This window comes from Vespa velutina, chromosome 10 (assembly GCF_912470025.1).
Source record: "Vespa velutina chromosome 10, iVesVel2.1, whole genome shotgun sequence".
Classification (NCBI taxonomy): Eukaryota; Metazoa; Arthropoda; class Insecta; order Hymenoptera; family Vespidae; genus Vespa; species Vespa velutina.
The window spans coordinates 2,202,479-2,219,151 of record NC_062197.1 but is presented as its reverse complement, the minus strand read 5'-3'; the positions used below and the strand labels follow the sequence as shown (position 1 = coordinate 2,219,151).

General features: G+C 29.1%; 3 protein-coding genes across 15 annotated transcripts; 2 read left to right on the top strand and 1 right to left on the bottom strand.

Moving 5' to 3' along the window:
* The first annotated feature begins 282 nt into the window (after positions 1 to 282).
* On the top strand, positions 283 to 5,565 carry LOC124952424 (xylulose kinase). Of its 8 annotated transcripts, none has more exons than XM_047502287.1 (13): positions 283 to 405; positions 2,151 to 2,233; positions 2,435 to 2,588; positions 2,684 to 2,863; positions 2,961 to 3,062; positions 3,406 to 3,537; positions 3,666 to 3,819; positions 3,972 to 4,116; positions 4,212 to 4,501; positions 4,574 to 4,671; positions 4,916 to 4,993; positions 5,081 to 5,221; positions 5,342 to 5,565. In XM_047502287.1, the coding sequence occupies exons 3-13, from the start codon at positions 2,496 to 2,498 to the stop codon at positions 5,420 to 5,422; spliced, it is 1,494 nt and encodes a 497-aa protein (XP_047358243.1). In that variant the 5' UTR covers positions 283 to 405; positions 2,151 to 2,233; positions 2,435 to 2,495; the 3' UTR covers positions 5,423 to 5,565. The 8 variants fall into 8 exon arrangements, with proteins under 8 accessions (XP_047358243.1, XP_047358247.1, XP_047358244.1 ...); XM_047502291.1 differs by lacking the exon at positions 283 to 405 and adding an exon at positions 425 to 572; XM_047502288.1 differs by lacking the exon at positions 283 to 405 and adding an exon at positions 426 to 583.
* Positions 3,624 to 9,752, bottom strand: LOC124952422 (splicing factor 3A subunit 1). Of its 2 annotated transcripts, none has more exons than XM_047502281.1 (12): positions 9,486 to 9,752; positions 9,036 to 9,366; positions 8,796 to 8,955; positions 8,417 to 8,698; positions 8,224 to 8,334; positions 7,984 to 8,152; positions 7,223 to 7,906; positions 7,081 to 7,142; positions 6,883 to 6,990; positions 6,621 to 6,794; positions 6,378 to 6,495; positions 3,624 to 3,830 (listed from the first exon to the last, which is right to left on the bottom strand). In XM_047502281.1, exons 1-11 carry the CDS (start codon positions 9,595 to 9,597, stop codon positions 6,394 to 6,396), a joined length of 2,295 nt encoding a protein of 764 aa, XP_047358237.1. In that variant the 5' UTR covers positions 9,598 to 9,752; the 3' UTR covers positions 3,624 to 3,830; positions 6,378 to 6,393. The 2 variants fall into 2 exon arrangements, with proteins under 2 accessions (XP_047358237.1, XP_047358238.1); XM_047502282.1 differs by having other exon boundaries at positions 9,446 to 9,588.
* Positions 9,753 to 9,815: 63 nt separating this feature from the next.
* On the top strand, positions 9,816 to 15,927 carry LOC124952427 (ras-related C3 botulinum toxin substrate 1-like). Of its 5 annotated transcripts, XR_007101901.1 has the most exons (7): positions 9,816 to 9,970; positions 10,071 to 10,319; positions 10,976 to 11,101; positions 11,596 to 11,932; positions 12,011 to 12,177; positions 12,290 to 12,343; positions 14,897 to 15,927. XR_007101901.1 is itself a non-coding variant. In XM_047502296.1 (6 exons), exons 3-5 carry the CDS (start codon positions 10,986 to 10,988, stop codon positions 12,143 to 12,145), a joined length of 588 nt encoding a protein of 195 aa, XP_047358252.1. In that variant the 5' UTR covers positions 9,816 to 9,970; positions 10,071 to 10,319; positions 10,976 to 10,985; the 3' UTR covers positions 12,146 to 12,177; positions 14,897 to 15,927. The 5 variants fall into 5 exon arrangements, 3 of the variants coding, with proteins under 3 accessions (XP_047358252.1, XP_047358251.1, XP_047358250.1); XR_007101900.1 differs by having other exon boundaries at positions 12,011 to 12,343; XM_047502296.1 differs by lacking the exon at positions 12,290 to 12,343.
* The last annotated feature ends 746 nt before the right edge of the window (positions 15,928 to 16,673 follow it).

The window sequence follows — 16,673 nt, the reverse complement described above, 5'->3', positions numbered from 1 at the left end:
GAATCGATCTTAATAAAGTAAAAATGGAATCAAAACGATTCCCCCTCGATCGTTAATAATTATAATTGAAAATTAATCTTCCTTCGTGTGTCCAAATCCGATTACTTCTCTTTAAAATAAATGTAAAATATTATCAATTTCATTAATAAAACTCGATAGGTAACAAAAAGTAAAATATTGTATCATGCGAGTATCATTCTTTTTTACACCGCCGATAAGGTAGAATCCGATAAGTTGTAACTATCGATGGGAAACCTAACCTCTATTATTACATCTCTTACCTCTAGTTCTAATTTGTCACGATTCGTAAAGTTAGAGAACTTAGAAGGATAAGAGAAATTTTCTGATGCCGAAAGTGCATAGTTCACGTGGCGTTTATCAAAAGAACGTTCCAAGCTTGTTAAAGTGAGCAGCTTATGTAATGCAAAGAACGATCATTATTAATAATAACGATAAGATTAAGGTCTTTCACCGGGTCACGCTCTGCGTCGTTGATTACATACATAGACGAGAAATAGCGCGTAACAACGATGCCACGTTGAGGTTGAGGACGGAAAACGAAGCGAGCCGAAGTTAGTTCGCCGTGAGTCTTGTAGTTTAGCGAACGGTTAAGGACAATACGGACGTGAATACGCTACGAGGCGAAACGCCTACAACTTTCTATCCTTCCCTCTTCCTCTCTCTCTCTCTCTCTTTATCTCTTTCTTTACACGAACGCGCTCTCCATCTTCCGTGTTTCTCTCTCTCTCTCTCTCTCTCTCTCTTTTTCTCTCTCTCTCTCTTCTTTTTCGTTCTCGTTCTCCCTCTCATTCCCATCCAAGTCCACAAAACGCGAACGTCGTCAACGTGGTGACGTTTAGTTGTTAGAACTTCAATTCGACGCTTGACAAGAGTGAGACGGTACGAAGAGATATTTGATAGAGAGAGAGAAAAAGAGAGAGAGAGAGAGAGAGGAAAGAAACAAAATAAATTAAAAGAAATAAGTCATGGGGGCATCTTCGAACGCGACATACTTAGGCCTCGATCTCAGCACGCAGCAGGTAAAGATACTCTCCTACCATATCAACTCAATCGAATTTTCCCCCGTGGGAAGGAAAAAAGAGAAGGGAAAAAAGAGAAAAAAAAAATAAAGCGAAAAGGGGGGGGAGAAGAGAAGAGAAAAAAAGAGAATAATGGTGGGGGGGAAAAACGGGGGGCGGGGGAGGGGAAGAACTCGAAAGAAAAGAAGAGTATAATAACGGGAGGTGTATTATGTGAAACGTAAAGAAAAGAAAAAGAGAAACAATGACAAAAAAAAAAAGAAAAGAAAAAAGAAAAAAGAAAAAACAAAAAGGAAGAAAAAGAAAAAAAAAAGGAGGAAAAAAAGAAAAGAGAATTTTTCTCGTCCCGTGTGTTGTGTACATATGTACTATACGAAGATTCGTCGCTTACACGCGCAGCTCTCTCCTCCTTATCTCGGCTGTAAAGTTGAGAGTGGTCGGGCCATGCGTCTGTCTCTCTAAATCTCTTCCCTCTCCTCTTCCACAACCCTTCCTTCGTTTGTGATCTCTCTCACTCTCTCTCTCTCTCTCTCTCTTTCTCTCTATTTATCTCCATCTCTCCTTCCTCTCTTTCTCTCTCTCTCTCTCTCTCTCTCGCTCTCGCTCTCTCGCTCTCGCTACTAACTCCAATATGGGATTCCTTTAACGATTGCAAACGTGACAATTTCAAGACATCGCGTTTATCTTCATTGTTACATATATCGCGCAGTGCAAGGTGAAAGCAACCTCTTTTATCAAGGAATCTAGATCTCAGAATCGTAAAAATCTCACAGTTCCGAAGTTTGTTTAACGTACCTCTCACGACTATCTCCTATGTTCACTCATGAAGAGACTTCGAGAGTTCCCGAATGCGCATGCGCGACTCTCCCCGAAACTACGCGCGTTTAATTCGAACGAAAATGAGATAAATGGAAAGAAGGAGAGAAAAATAATATCAAATCTTTGCGACCCCTTGACTCTTCGCACTTTATATTACGCTTTGACGTCTTTCGGGGTCATTCCTAATCTAATGTCACGGTAAAATCTAATCTAGAAATAAACAGATAATCTCTCCTTTAAAGAATATTTTAAGATAATTAATAATATCAAGTTCGTTGCATTTGTTGTCAGTTGAAGGCTGTTGTGGTCGATGACGATCTCGGTATTCTACATGAGACCAGTGTACAATTCGACAATGATCTACCAGAATTTAGGTATATCACGTTTAAAACGTGAAATATTTTTTTTTCTCTTATATATCATATGAGAGAATTAATGATGTATGTGTATATATATATATATATATATATATGTATATATATATATATATATATATATATATATATATATATATATATATATATACACACACACACACACGTTCTAACGATTTTTTTTTTTTTTTGTATTTTTAGAACGTATGGAGGTGTTATACAAAATAAATGCGAATCTCACGTAGTAGTGGCACCAACTTTGATGTGGGTCAAGGCATTGGATATGATATTAGACAAATTACGTGTTTGCGGGGTTGATTTTAGCAAAGTGTCAGCTATTTCCGGATGCGCTCAGGTAAAGGGAAGGAATAAAACAAAAAAACGAATATAATTATAAACCCCTCTTTCTTTTGTTATTTCTTAATGCGATAATGCTGTATCATTTAACAGCAACACGGTACCGTTTATTGGGGAAAAGGTAGTCAAAGTCTATTGAAAAATTTAGAACCAACGAAATTTTTACATGAACAATTTGCAACGTCGTTTTCGATAACACAATCGCCTGTATGGATGGATTCTAGTACGTCAAACGAGTGTCATCTTTTCGAGATGACCGTAGGTGACCCAAAAGTAAAGTCTTTTATTTCTGATCAAAATTATATATAATCGATTATATGAAACGATAAATATATTCATAATGTCGTAAATTGAAAATTTTCAATTGTAGAAATTGGCAGAAATAACTGGGTCTCGGGCATACGAAAGATTTGCAGGACCGCAAATAGCAAAGATAGCACGAAGAAGGCCAGAAGCCTATAGTAGTACCGAGGTATACCTAATTAAACACATTCTTCGGTTTCTTCGCTTGAAAAAAAAAAAAAGAAAAATAAAATAAAGAAAAGAAATAGAAAACAGCGTAAAATCGAGGTATTCGAAAGTATTCAATAAATATTTAGTGTGCTACCCATTTACCTGTATATACAATGGAATCTATCAAAGATTTTATATAACATTCCGTCACATTCCCTTTTATAACCATACGTTTTCTGTACGATTCAGATTGTTCTCAATACGATTGTTTAACGGTTTATCTTGATGCTAACAAATTCCATGTAGAATGCCTTTACCTGATTTCTCTAGTTTCTATCAATTGGATATATTCATTCTTTCAGAGAATTTCCTTGATCAGTAGTTTTCTTGCCTCTCTCTTCTTGGGTGACTTTGCGCCAATCGATTGGTCAGACGGCTCTGGTATGAATCTATTAAACATTCGTACGAAGGATTGGGACGATGTCTTGTTAGAGGTAAATATAATACAATTTTGATTGATGATTATTGATAAATTAACTTAATTTTTTTTTTCCTTTTTTTTTTTTTTTTTTTTTTTTTATTTTTTTTTTTTTTTTTTTTTTTTTTTACTTTATTTTCATAGACCTGTGCGCCTGATTTAAGAAAAAAATTGGGCAAACCGATCTCTTCCTATAACAATATTGGCCCAATATCGTCTTACTTTGTCGAAAGATTTGGCTTCAATGAGAGTTGCAGGATAATTGCATTTACAGGAGATAATCCGGGTTCGTTGGTAGGTACGTGTTATCTGTGGAAATTTCAAAGTGAATTTGTTAATATATAAAATTGAAAATGTAATATATATAAAGAAAAAAAATATGTATATATATATATATATATATATATATATATATATACAGATATATATATATTATTTAACTATGTTTAGGAATGAGATTGAAAAAAGGAGATATTGCATGTAGTTTAGGAACTAGTGATACTTTATTTTTATGGCTGAACGAACCAAAAACTGCTATCAATGGACACATTCTCTGCAATCCTATTGAAGATGAGGCATATATGGCATTACTTTGGTAATGATATAAATTCACTATATCATATTTTATTTCTAATAGAATGTTATCGAGTAATTAGATTTTTATATGTATATATATATATATACGTTTAGTTTTAAAAATGGATCATTGACTAGAGAAAGAATACGTGACAATGCTGCGCAAGGTTCATGGCAAATATTTAACGAATTATTAGAAAGTACACCGCGAGGAAATTTTGGAAATTTTGGATTATATTTTGACGCACAGGAAATTTTACCGTCCGTGATCGGTGATCATAGATTTAATAAAGCTAACGATGAAATTAATCGATATAGCTCGAAAGAGGTAGAGGTTCGAGCACTCATTGAAGGCCAATTTGTGGCAAAAAGAGCACACGCAGAAGATTTTGGTTTTGTTATTGGTTGGTGTAAATTATTATGAATTATGAATATTTTCTCTTTTTTTCTAAACTTTACTAATTCTATAAAATTAGGTCCCAATACTCGTATAATAGCAACAGGCGGTGCATCTGCTAATAAAACTATACTACAAGTACTTGCTGATGTCTTCAATTCGCCTGTTTATATATCGGTAATTATTTAAAACGATAAAAAAATAAAGAAAAACACACAACCCTAGTTGTGTCAAGATTACAGGATACCCCAGAATAAAATTGAATTTAATTAAAACAATTTGCGCATTGCATGATTCATGAATTTTTTTTTTTTTTTATAATAACAGAATTTAAAATGCATTTTCAAAATTACTAATTATTATTATCGAAGCTTTAAAGAATATACTTTCACTTTGGAGATAAAATTATTCATTCTGACAGCTGTTCAAAGTGCCTGGGGTGTCGTGCAATCCAAACGTCGCACAAGTTGAAATTATTTTGAAGTGTGCACAATCAAGGGTTAATATTAATTTTATAAGAATTATATCGCATGTGTGTTTATTTCTATTATTTGATTTGATTTTATATATATCTTTATTATAAAAGGAAATTACGAATTCGGCTATGATGGGAGCAGCATATCAAGCAAAACACGGTTTATTAAGAAACAAAAATAGCTTTGAAGATATAACTGCTTCTTTACCAGAGCCAACACTCGTATGTCGACCATACGACGATGCTGAATCTGTAAGTTAATACCTATCAAGATCTATACCCATTAAGTTTGATTTTCAATTATACATTATATACATAATTAATCTGTTTAAAAAATATGAAAATTATTCAATTTTATAAATGTACTTTTAGATTTATCGACCAATGACGCAACGTTATCGAAAGTTGATAGAAAGAGTAATAAAAAGAAATCAATCACAGTCAGATAAGTAAAATGAAATATTGCAATAAATTCGATTGCATAAATCTTTAGCTAATTAACTTCCAACAAATTCCACAATTTTATATCGCGATAGATGCATATCATAGTTATGTGTATATATATACATATACATATATATATATATATATATATATATATACACATATACACACAATGATATATAATTACCTACGCATATGCATTATCTTAAACATTTATACTTAATTTAGGTAATAGAAAAATTTTATCTATTCATAATAGAGTCAAAGTTCTAATAAAACAATTTTTACATAAGATTAATCTCCGTTAGAATCTTGGAGTACGTAATGATAGATACGTCACGTATGATTTAATGCATTTACGCTACTTATACATATATATAAGAGCATGCACGTTTTCTTCTATTTTTATTTTTTGGGGAAAAAAAAAAAAAATATGCTAAAATCATAAACAACTTACAAACGAAGCACAAATATTAAAATACAATTGATTTCCTAATACTTGTTCTATTTTAAATATTTCTTGCTATATACTTAATTTAATCTCTTTTTTTTTTTTTTTACTAACAGTGCCTTAGTGCTTAAAAGTACAAGAAAAACTAAATGCTATTGTTGAAATTGTATGAAAAACTAAGTGCAATTTATTAAAGGGAATTTATAATATATAGAATTCATAATATAAATTGTATAATATATATATATATATAATGCCAAATTTAATATATTAAATTATTATTGTTAACTTATTAAAATATATTGTATTAATTAATAATAAATCTAATCTTTCTTTTTTATTTTTGTATTTTATTATTATTTGTAATAATTACTTTTCAATTATATCATTCGCATTATTTTTATATATAATCATTAGAGAATATATATTAATTGAAAAAATGTTTTTCTAGTCTTTTTTTAATAAAACAAGATATTATATATGATAAATAAATAAAAATGTTTTTCAACTTACTAATAAAAATCATCATTTATTTCTTCCTACCACCTCTTTCCTTGGGAAGAAGATTAATAACATTTCCGGATGATAAATTATAATAAGCAAGAGTATTACCATCTTTAAAGAACATTCCCTGAAATAATTCATTAATTAATTTATAATTGACAACAAAAAAAATATATATATATATAAATATTTCTTATCAATTAAAAAAAGAAAAATTATATTATTAAATTTCTCATTGAAAATATTTCATACCTCGTATTGTAACTTTTGTTTTCCCGGTGGCATACCAGTTTGTTCATGAATCAAAGCTTTCATAGTTACAACAGTGTCACTTAATTGCAGAGTGATATTTAACGTCTGTCCATTCAATTTCCATTCTGCCTTTTCGGTCATCATGGGCACAGCTATATTCAATTGTACTGGACCCTAATACAAAAGAAAACAAAATTTTTTTTATAGTAATACAATCATAATTTTATATACAACATAAATTATTTCTTGTTATTTATTCTACCTTATTTCTTGCAAGGAATGCTTGTTCTGGAATCAATGTATCTTCAGAACGCAATTTCTTAGTCTGAGGTTCTTCTTCCATAGGTTCTGCAGTATGTTTGATACCGATCTTAAAAAAAAAAAAAAAAAAAAAAAAAAATTAATTCACATATTCATTAGAAAAATGTTTACAGATGACTATCAAGTTCTTAACACTTACAGCTGATGCCATTGGTGGTTGCATAGGTGGTGGTGTTGGCATAAATGGTGACATAGTTGGTGCTAAAATTTTAATCATATAAAAGTATAAAATTTAAACGTTCTCAAATTACGTAAAACGATAAATAATTGATAGATCATACTCATAAGTGGTGGTGGTCTGATTGGTGGCATAGGAGCCATCATCATCATCGGTGCCTGTGGCATCATTGGTTGTGGAATTGCCATTGTAGGCATACTCATAGTTGGTGGTGGTGGTGGTTGTGCTGGTACTGGTATCGGTTTTGGAGCTGGTGGTTTGGGTGGTGCTTTTAGAGTAGCTTGAGGCTTAGAGGCAACAGCAGCCATATGTGATAGTTCTGCGGCACGATTAGCAGGCTTCGGTCCAATCTTTTCCTTTTCTTCGTCCGGAAGAAGTCCCTTAACCTTGTGTATTTGATGAATTTGTTCCTCTAACGTGATATTAGCTCGAGCTGCTCTTGTTGCAGCTTCAACGCTAGATGTATGACCATCCCATGTAACCTTATCGTCTTTCTTCTTATCCTCTTCGCCGATCTTTTTACCGATTGCAGTTTCTTCGTCACCAACACCAAATATATCAGTACGTCTTTCAGCGAGTTGCTTAAGACTAGCCTCAATCGCAGTACCCGGAGCAAATACCGTTTCTTGCGCTAATTTATCTAAATGTTTATCCCGTTGTTCAACCCAACGTGGATCTAATAAACCAATTCTCATATGTTCTTGCACTTTACTAGCAGGTATACGTTCTCCCGTAATCGGTGAAATCAAATATTCATCTGGAGCAACTGGACGAGCAGCTTTAACAGCTGAAACGTTTGAAATATTAACAATATCTCTAATAGTATACTTTTAAAACAAAAAGTTCGTGAAGCTATTTACTTACCATGTTGTTTTGGATCATATCCTTTCTTCACTACAACGTTTCCAGGTGTCGGTGGTAATGGTGGAGGTTGCATACTTGCGTCTCGTATTTTAGATTCTTTGGACTTATGACTATCACCTGGAGGAGACACATCATCGTCATCACTTGAATCCTCCTCCATGTCTTGTACCTGAAAACAACGTAAAATAATATTAATGCTTTATATATCCAATAATAATTAAATATTTTTAATATAATCACCTGATTGTTGTCCTTAGCACGATCTTTTTCACCTTCAGTACGAGTTTGCATCTCCTCTTCTCCATCACTGTCAATTTGCATCTCAACATCTTCCCCTTCTTCTATACGTTCCTATTTAACAATATTTAATAAACAAATGAGCGTTTGATTAACAACGATATTTTTAATATTGTTTTATCATCATTCAGTTTACCTGCATAAGAACCCTAGCTCCAACTTCATCGGGAGTTGTTGGTGCTGGAAAATTACCAACTTCAAATTGTTGATAATCTACAGTTTCAACGACAACAAAATCATGCCAATCAATTTGCGCATAAGCAACTCTCTCTCGCTCTAATTCTTCTTCCTCTTTACGTCTTTGAGCTTCTTGATATTTCAGCCATTCAGCGCGATACTTAACCTGTTCTAAAATCTTATCCATATTAAACACTTCATCTTTTAATCGTGGTAATAAATCTTTAGGTGGAATTAATACCTATTAAAAATTATGATTATTATTAATCAGAATAAACAAATAAATATAAGAAATTATTCAATTTTAATAATAAAAAAAAATATATATATATATATACTTTGGTATATTGTTCCAAAAGTTTTGTAAAATATTGAAACAATGAATGTTGAGGACGTAAAAAATCAAATTGAAAATTACGTTGCTCTCTATTCATTAAATTGGTTAAAAACTGACGTCCATTACGTGCTACAAATTGTGCTGTTAATTTCACAATATCTCTAAAATAAGATAGAATATATTTTTTATTTAAAGATATAAATAAACTTTTACAGAATAAAAATGATCAATCGATACATACAAATCCAATGCAGAAATAGAAGGAGGATCTGCGATAAATTCAAATTCTGCAGGTGGATCTTTAGGAACAAAGGGCTGTTCTACTTGTTTTAAAATTTCTTGTTGCTTTTGATGTGCCGTTAAATTAACAGTTTTCCCTCCACCTGAGCCCATAGACGGTTCCTGAGCTTTACCTTCTTTAAATTCTTTAACTTTGTGTTGATAATATGCATGATATGGATCGCCAAAATTCAAGAAATTAAATTTTGCATTTCCTAATTCATTTTGTCTAATTCTTGACTCAAATTCCGGTCCATTTCTAGCTACGAAGCTAGCAGTTTTGTCAACGATATCTGCATAATTGCATAAGGAAAAAATATATACATAAATATGATATTTCATCATTATATTCAACTTCATAGACAGTATTACCTTAATCGATCATTTTGTAATTTATTATTTAAAAGGATACTTCTAACTTCTGGAGGAGGATAAATAATTCCTACAATTGGTTGGGACGAAGGTGCATTTTCTTCTCCTTCGGTTGCTGGCGGTTGTGGAACCGCAATATCTTGTGCAGGCATTTTACTTTAATCTCTTCTACTTTTTCAATCTCTTAATGAAGAATAAACAATTATTTAAACATTCGATTGAAAATATATACAAAACTGATAAACTGATATAAAATCACAATGCATCAAGTAAACGTTTACGAACAGTGTAGAAACTTGACAAACATAAACGAAAGAAATACGTTTTATAATTTCTACAGTTGGTCACATTGCATTATCATAGACTACGTCACACAAAGTAATTGAAACGAATGAAACAGTTTCTAAATAATTTCGTGTAAAACAAAGTGTCAGAAAGAAGATATTGAAATAATAAAGTTTCATTGTTTAAAAAAAATATTCAGCGTATCTCAAAGTTATTATTTAATATCACGCATTATTACTCGTAAGTTTTCTTAATGCGTTTACTAACGTACAAATATTTTTTTTATATCGAATGTTATGACATAAAAGAATTTTATTTGAATGGATATCCCGTATGATAGATGTCTCTGCTGAACCATTCCGAACAATAACTTTTTCGAAACAGAGGGGAAGGGAAAAGGTGATTGTCGAACATCTGTCACCAAGCGAAGACTACGTCTGACTACGTCTATGAGCTCGAAAAACCGCAACACCATCATGGCATCTGCTTTTGTGATTTTTTGAAGAGTGCTAACTACATATATTCTATAAACTAGTATTAAATAAGTTTCTTTTCTAGAAAGGAATTGTTTTTTTTTTTTCGTATTTTGGTGAGTGCTATTAGAAATATCATTTATTCAATTCGACATAACGCGATACTAATAATGTAACATTATTAGGACAAGCCCTTCGCATTTAGTAGAATGGTTATAATGTCACTGATATCACTAAATTATACTATCGAAAACGAACTAACACGCTTATTTGTCCTAAATAAAATAACTATACGATATCTATTTATATAAATTAATTATTTTAAGTATCATTTTTAATTAATTATTTTGCGTTATATTGACAAACCAACGAAGTAATTCGCTGTTAACAAAGTGTCCTATGAGGGCAGTAATGCTTTTTAAAATTCTTTTTATATATGGAATAAATTTTTTCGTTGGTTTATTGATTTTTCGTTTCTTGTTTTCTTTTTTTTTTTTCTTTTTTTTCTTTTTTTTTCTAATCGGATTACTTTAATTTTTTTTTTATAGATAATTTGAAAAATCGATAATATTCACAAGAATGATTAGAACTATCAATTTATATTAAATTATTTACAACTTGTTTTTTCTTTTCCTGTATTACATATAAATTTTTCTTTCATTTGTTTTAAAATTAACACATATATATATATATATATATATATATATATATATATATATACATATATGTGTTTAAGTGCTATATTAATAATATTTTATGTTTATCACTTCAGAATCAGAATCATGAGCTCTGGTAGACCTATCAAATGCGTTGTAGTAGGAGATGGAACAGTTGGAAAAACATGTATGTTAATATCATATACCACAGACAGTTTCCCTGGAGAATATGTACCAACTGTGTAAGTGAAATGTAATATTATATTGCCATGTAATAATTTATCTAAAGTACATTTACATATACAGATTTGTAAGGAATCATTTTATTTTTATTTCTTTCTTCCATTTGGAAATCATCTTTCTATTTTTTCCCTACATATTTCTTCTTTAGAACGATGAACTGGTATGGCTAATAATAGTAATGCAGTGGTAATAAGAGCACCCTACTACTGCATACAGGAAACCATTTATTTTATATTGTCTTTTTATAAAGCATCTTGTTAGGATATATAAAAATATCTTTTAAGTTTTATATCTGCGAAAGAAATTATTACTATACAGGGTGCAATAATATATATATATATATATATATTTATATATATACATATATAAATATATAAATATAAAACATCATTTCTATTTAATATTTGGAGATATTAATTAAAGATATAACTTAAATAAATTATATAACTTATTTCAATATAATTACAATTTCATTTGAATTATGTTTATATAGATTTGATAATTATTCAGCACCCATGGTGGTGGATGGAATTCCTGTAAGCTTAGGACTTTGGGACACGGCAGGCCAAGAAGATTATGACAGACTTCGGCCTCTCTCTTATCCACAGACTGATGTATTTCTTATATGTTTTTCTGTAACAAGTCCTTCGTCTTTTGAAAATGTTACTAGTAAATGGTATCCAGAAATAAAACACCACTGCCCAGATGCACCGATGATACTTGTTGGAACTAAAATAGATTTACGAGATGATCGTGAAACTTTAATTGCCTTAGCTGAACAAGGACTTAGTGCCATAAAGAGAGAACAAGGACAAAAATTGGCTAATAAGGTTGATATGAAATCGTGTTTTGTTAATATATATTATAGATATCTGTGGCAAAAATGACATTTGTTTTATGAGTTACAGATTCGTGCTGTAAAATACATGGAATGTTCTGCTCTCACACAACGTGGCTTAAAACAAGTATTTGATGAAGCAGTTCGTGCAGTTTTAAGACCTGAACCACAAAAACGTCGACAGAGAAGATGCATTATGTTATAAATTACAAGGGAAATGGAATCTCACTGATATAGGTAAACACTCACATGAAATGACAGACTGAAATTAGTTTGGTCATAAGAAAGATACGATAGATGTACTAAGAAGAGATAGCAGCGCATACAATTTAATAAATTTTTCTGGCAGCTGCAGTTCACCGTGTTACAAATAAAGTACAATTTACAACTTCCTGGTCCTAATGTAAGTTGTAACACTGAAACAAGACTTGAAAGTTTAGACAACGAGAAAGTATAATATTGTAATAATTTTACAACATTACTTATTAAATCCATAGAAAAAGTTTGGTACAATTTTATGCAGAGTGAACTTTTTAAATTTATATCATAGTACGATTATATTTATCGGTGAACTAGTCAGTATGACGATTAATAGGAAACAATCATGAGAAATATGGTTTAATGATAGCTTTTCATTTTATTTTGCAGTAGACTTATTGATTAGAAGTATACTCATTAAATTATTATAATATTGTGTGAATGTGTTGTGTCTGTCAAAAATAAGATAAAAAAGGATAACAAAGCTTTACTTATCATGGCTGCCAGAGTTTCGATTTTTATATTTATGACAGTAGAAAAAAAGGATATATTCATTTTAGGAGGTATACATGTTAGTTACTGTAGCAATCGATATACTAACAAATTTTACAAGTTGAAAAATTAGTATCATAGACTTAAATAAACAGTGCCATAGCATCGAAAAATCAAAAAATCAAAGCCAGCACTTTTTACATCAATTGTATGCAATAAAATTATTAACAAGATTAATAAATCTTTTGCAGTAAAATGTCGAATTTCTACGTAAATAATAATGAAATAAGATGACACTAAGTTCGACATTCAGCAATGAGAACTTGTAGATACTATTTTGAAAATTATTACTATTCTTCATGGGATACTTCATTGTTTACAATTTAAACATTTTATCAACATATGCATAGTAAGAGAATGAACTGTAGTGTATTTTGTGTATATTGATATTTATTGTATTTTGATTATTTAAAAGTTAAGGATATATATTAATATTATTTTATTGCAAACAGATATCAAATATCATACTTTTTAATTCCATTGTTGCATGTAATAGATACAGTATTGTACAGGTTGTGTGTTACATAGATACAATCTGACTATAGACATTATTGACATTATTGAGAGCCTATGAATTATTTTTCATATATATAAGTGAGCTTATTTTGCAAAAATAATAATCAAAATAAATGCGGAATAATAAAATAAAAATAATGTGAAATATCAATGATAAGGATATGATGCTATGCACAGTTACACAAGAAAGAGAATAGCACAATGTATTTTAAATAAAACCATAACATTTTTTTCGTTTAAATATTTATAGATTTAAACTATTGCACTCACTAATGAAAAGTATGAACATGGTGCAAAAGTCAGTGTTTGCTATAAAATTCACTGCAATTACAGTTAAAATTTTTAAAAGACTTTCATTGATTTATATTAAACTACAAATTCAAATGGTATTTGTGCCATGGATATCAAATAAAAACATGCTCTATATAAGGGATTCAAATATAACGTAGTGTGATGATAACAGATATATTCCTCCACTTGTGAACATGCTATTTTTTATATTCAAAAAATTTAGAATAGAAAAGGATAGGACTTGAGTGCCATATGCTTTTTAATCTGTAAACCAACTGAATGCCATATTCTGTTCGTGTTTATAATCAGTGTGAATTTTGAGCAAATTATAACGCGAGTCCATGAGTAAAGAATTTTTATCATAGGTGAGAATATTCTAACAAGACAGTAATGCTTGCTAGGTGTACATACTGTAGCATAGAAACAGAAAATTTTGGATTTCAATCAGACATATATAAGTTATTTTTTTTTTTCTTTATACAATTTTGAGTACAATAAAACATTCAAGTAATTAGATGTTTGATTGAGATTTAAAATATGTCTGAGATGTTTGCAGTAAACTGTATGCTATAATATTGAACTTAATTTTTAAAACTTAGAATATTGATTTTTATAAATTAATTGTACATGAAATTTCTTTATAAACTTCAACAAATTGAAGTGAACTATAATATGATATTTTAATAGCTGCTAGAGGATATCTTCCAGATTAAGACATGATTTAATGATGCAAATTGTTAACTAACAATTTTGTTGCATCAAATATTGCACAGTTTTAAATACAAAGAATATTTCATACCTTTTTGACATTTTAAGCCATAGGAATTTATCCATATGTACGATCGTACATATGTATCGCATAACGCACTAAGTTTAGAGAATAAACATATAACGTTTATGTATTATATTACTATGTTATATATATATATATCGATTTGCATTTATTGTAAGTAGTGCAATTCTTTTATATAGCTTTTCAAAATAATTTGATTTGCTCATATCATAGTATATTAAAGAATAAAAAAAAAAAAATCTGTTATATCTTGATATATCAATGTAATGCATATATTCTGTTTTAATTAAAATCAATAATTGAAACTATCGTGATTATAAATAGATTCATAAAAAAAAAAATTATCAAATTTGGCAAGAGATTTTCTAATTTTTACATAATATACATAGTATCAATCGCAAATAAAGTATTAATAATATAAAAAGTAATGTTTTTATTCACGATATACGGTGTAACATGTTTTCGAGGCAGCTGTTTTAAATAGTTTAGCTTTATATTTAACTATATGAGATCAAAACTTTTTATAATTTTCTTTTTTTATTACAGATTCAATTATAGGATGATATATTTATCAATGATAGTACTCTGAGTACAAATACATCAATAACATAAATTACACTACTTACAGCTCATGCAGCTTAAGAAAAGTCGCATTTTCCTTCTTGTTTGGATAATATCACTAAAAATGCTATAAACCAAAGCTATGTATTACAATCTATTGTAACTTTTACAGTTTTTATTATATACTTTTGCACATAAGACTATAAATGAATGTATGAAGTGTAAAAAGATTCTAGTCACATCATGAATTATCTTCTGACTTATTTGTCTGAACAATGTAATGAATTAATATTATGTGTACTGTTGAATCATTCTGCAGTAAAATAATTTCTAAATGAAATAAAAACATCACATCAAAAAAGTATAATAAGGCAAACAAACAAATGCGAGATATGGCCTAGCTTGAAATATTGTCAATTTACATGTAACAATTCAAAACCAAAAAGGAGGATAAAAAGAAAAAAAAAAAAATATACATGCTAGAATACGCTTTGTTATGAATAATTTATAAAATTTAATATCTCTATCTATTTTCTTAAAATTTTCTGTAACATTATACATTTATTAATTAAGGCAGTATAAGAGCACTTATTAAATCTTATGCTATAAAAGAATGTTTAACTTATGATTATTAATCGTAAATACAAAATATACTTTCCTTCTATTGCATTAATAATTAATAATCAATTAAATTTATTATTTGATTTTAAACAATCATGAATATACATTTATACATATAAAAAATGTATTAAATCTGACATTTTCATTTTCCACTTTTTTATGAGTTTATTCAATTTGCAACTCTTCTGCTGCCAGTAAACTGAAAGACGGAGTTAAATTATTGTGGCCTAAAGTTAATTTTAATTATCCTATTTTTTTACACGAAAGTACATTCTCGATAATTATCACACAGACAACTGAATCGCATAATGGCATGTTCTACATGGAAGCATTTATTTTTTATTTATATGTATTTTGAACAAAATCTTTTTGAATAAACTATACATTATACATTATTATATAAAAATTTTATTTACCTTGTAACACCTATATCGTCTAAATAATAAATAATTTTAATCAATTCTTTATAAAACAATGGAAATAAAACAAAGTGATTTGCAATTATGTGTTCTATTTCGAATAAGAAGGATAAGCGTTTGAACAAAAAAATTGATATATTTCATATTTCCCGCCTTTGATCTTCTTTACCATATATCCCATATTTTTGACAATCAGCGCCATCTTTTCCAAATTGTTTTCTATCATTTAAACTTCTATTACTACTGTACATAAAACCACTATAAAAGCAATTAAATTGCTATTAAAAAAATTATAGTAGTTGTTACAATAATATAAATATAAAATATCCTTTATGATATAATCAATCTGATTTTTGTATAATAAGTCATGTTTCATTTGTTCGATATTTTACTATAATATAAAAATTGTAGGGATATAATATATAAAATAATATAATGTATAATATATAATGTATTACATTTTTTTTTTGAAAAATAAAAAGTTTCATAATGTTTTAAGGCGTCTGTAAAAAATCTTTATATAAACACATACATAAACATATGTACATATATATATATATATATATGTATATATGTATATAATTAAACTAAATACATATATATAAAACAGTTTATTTTAGCATGTGTTTTGTTAATCCTCATTTTTAGGATTAATGGAAATCATTAAATATATATATATATATATTTTTTTTTTTTTTTGTTTAAATATGAAAAAGAAAATG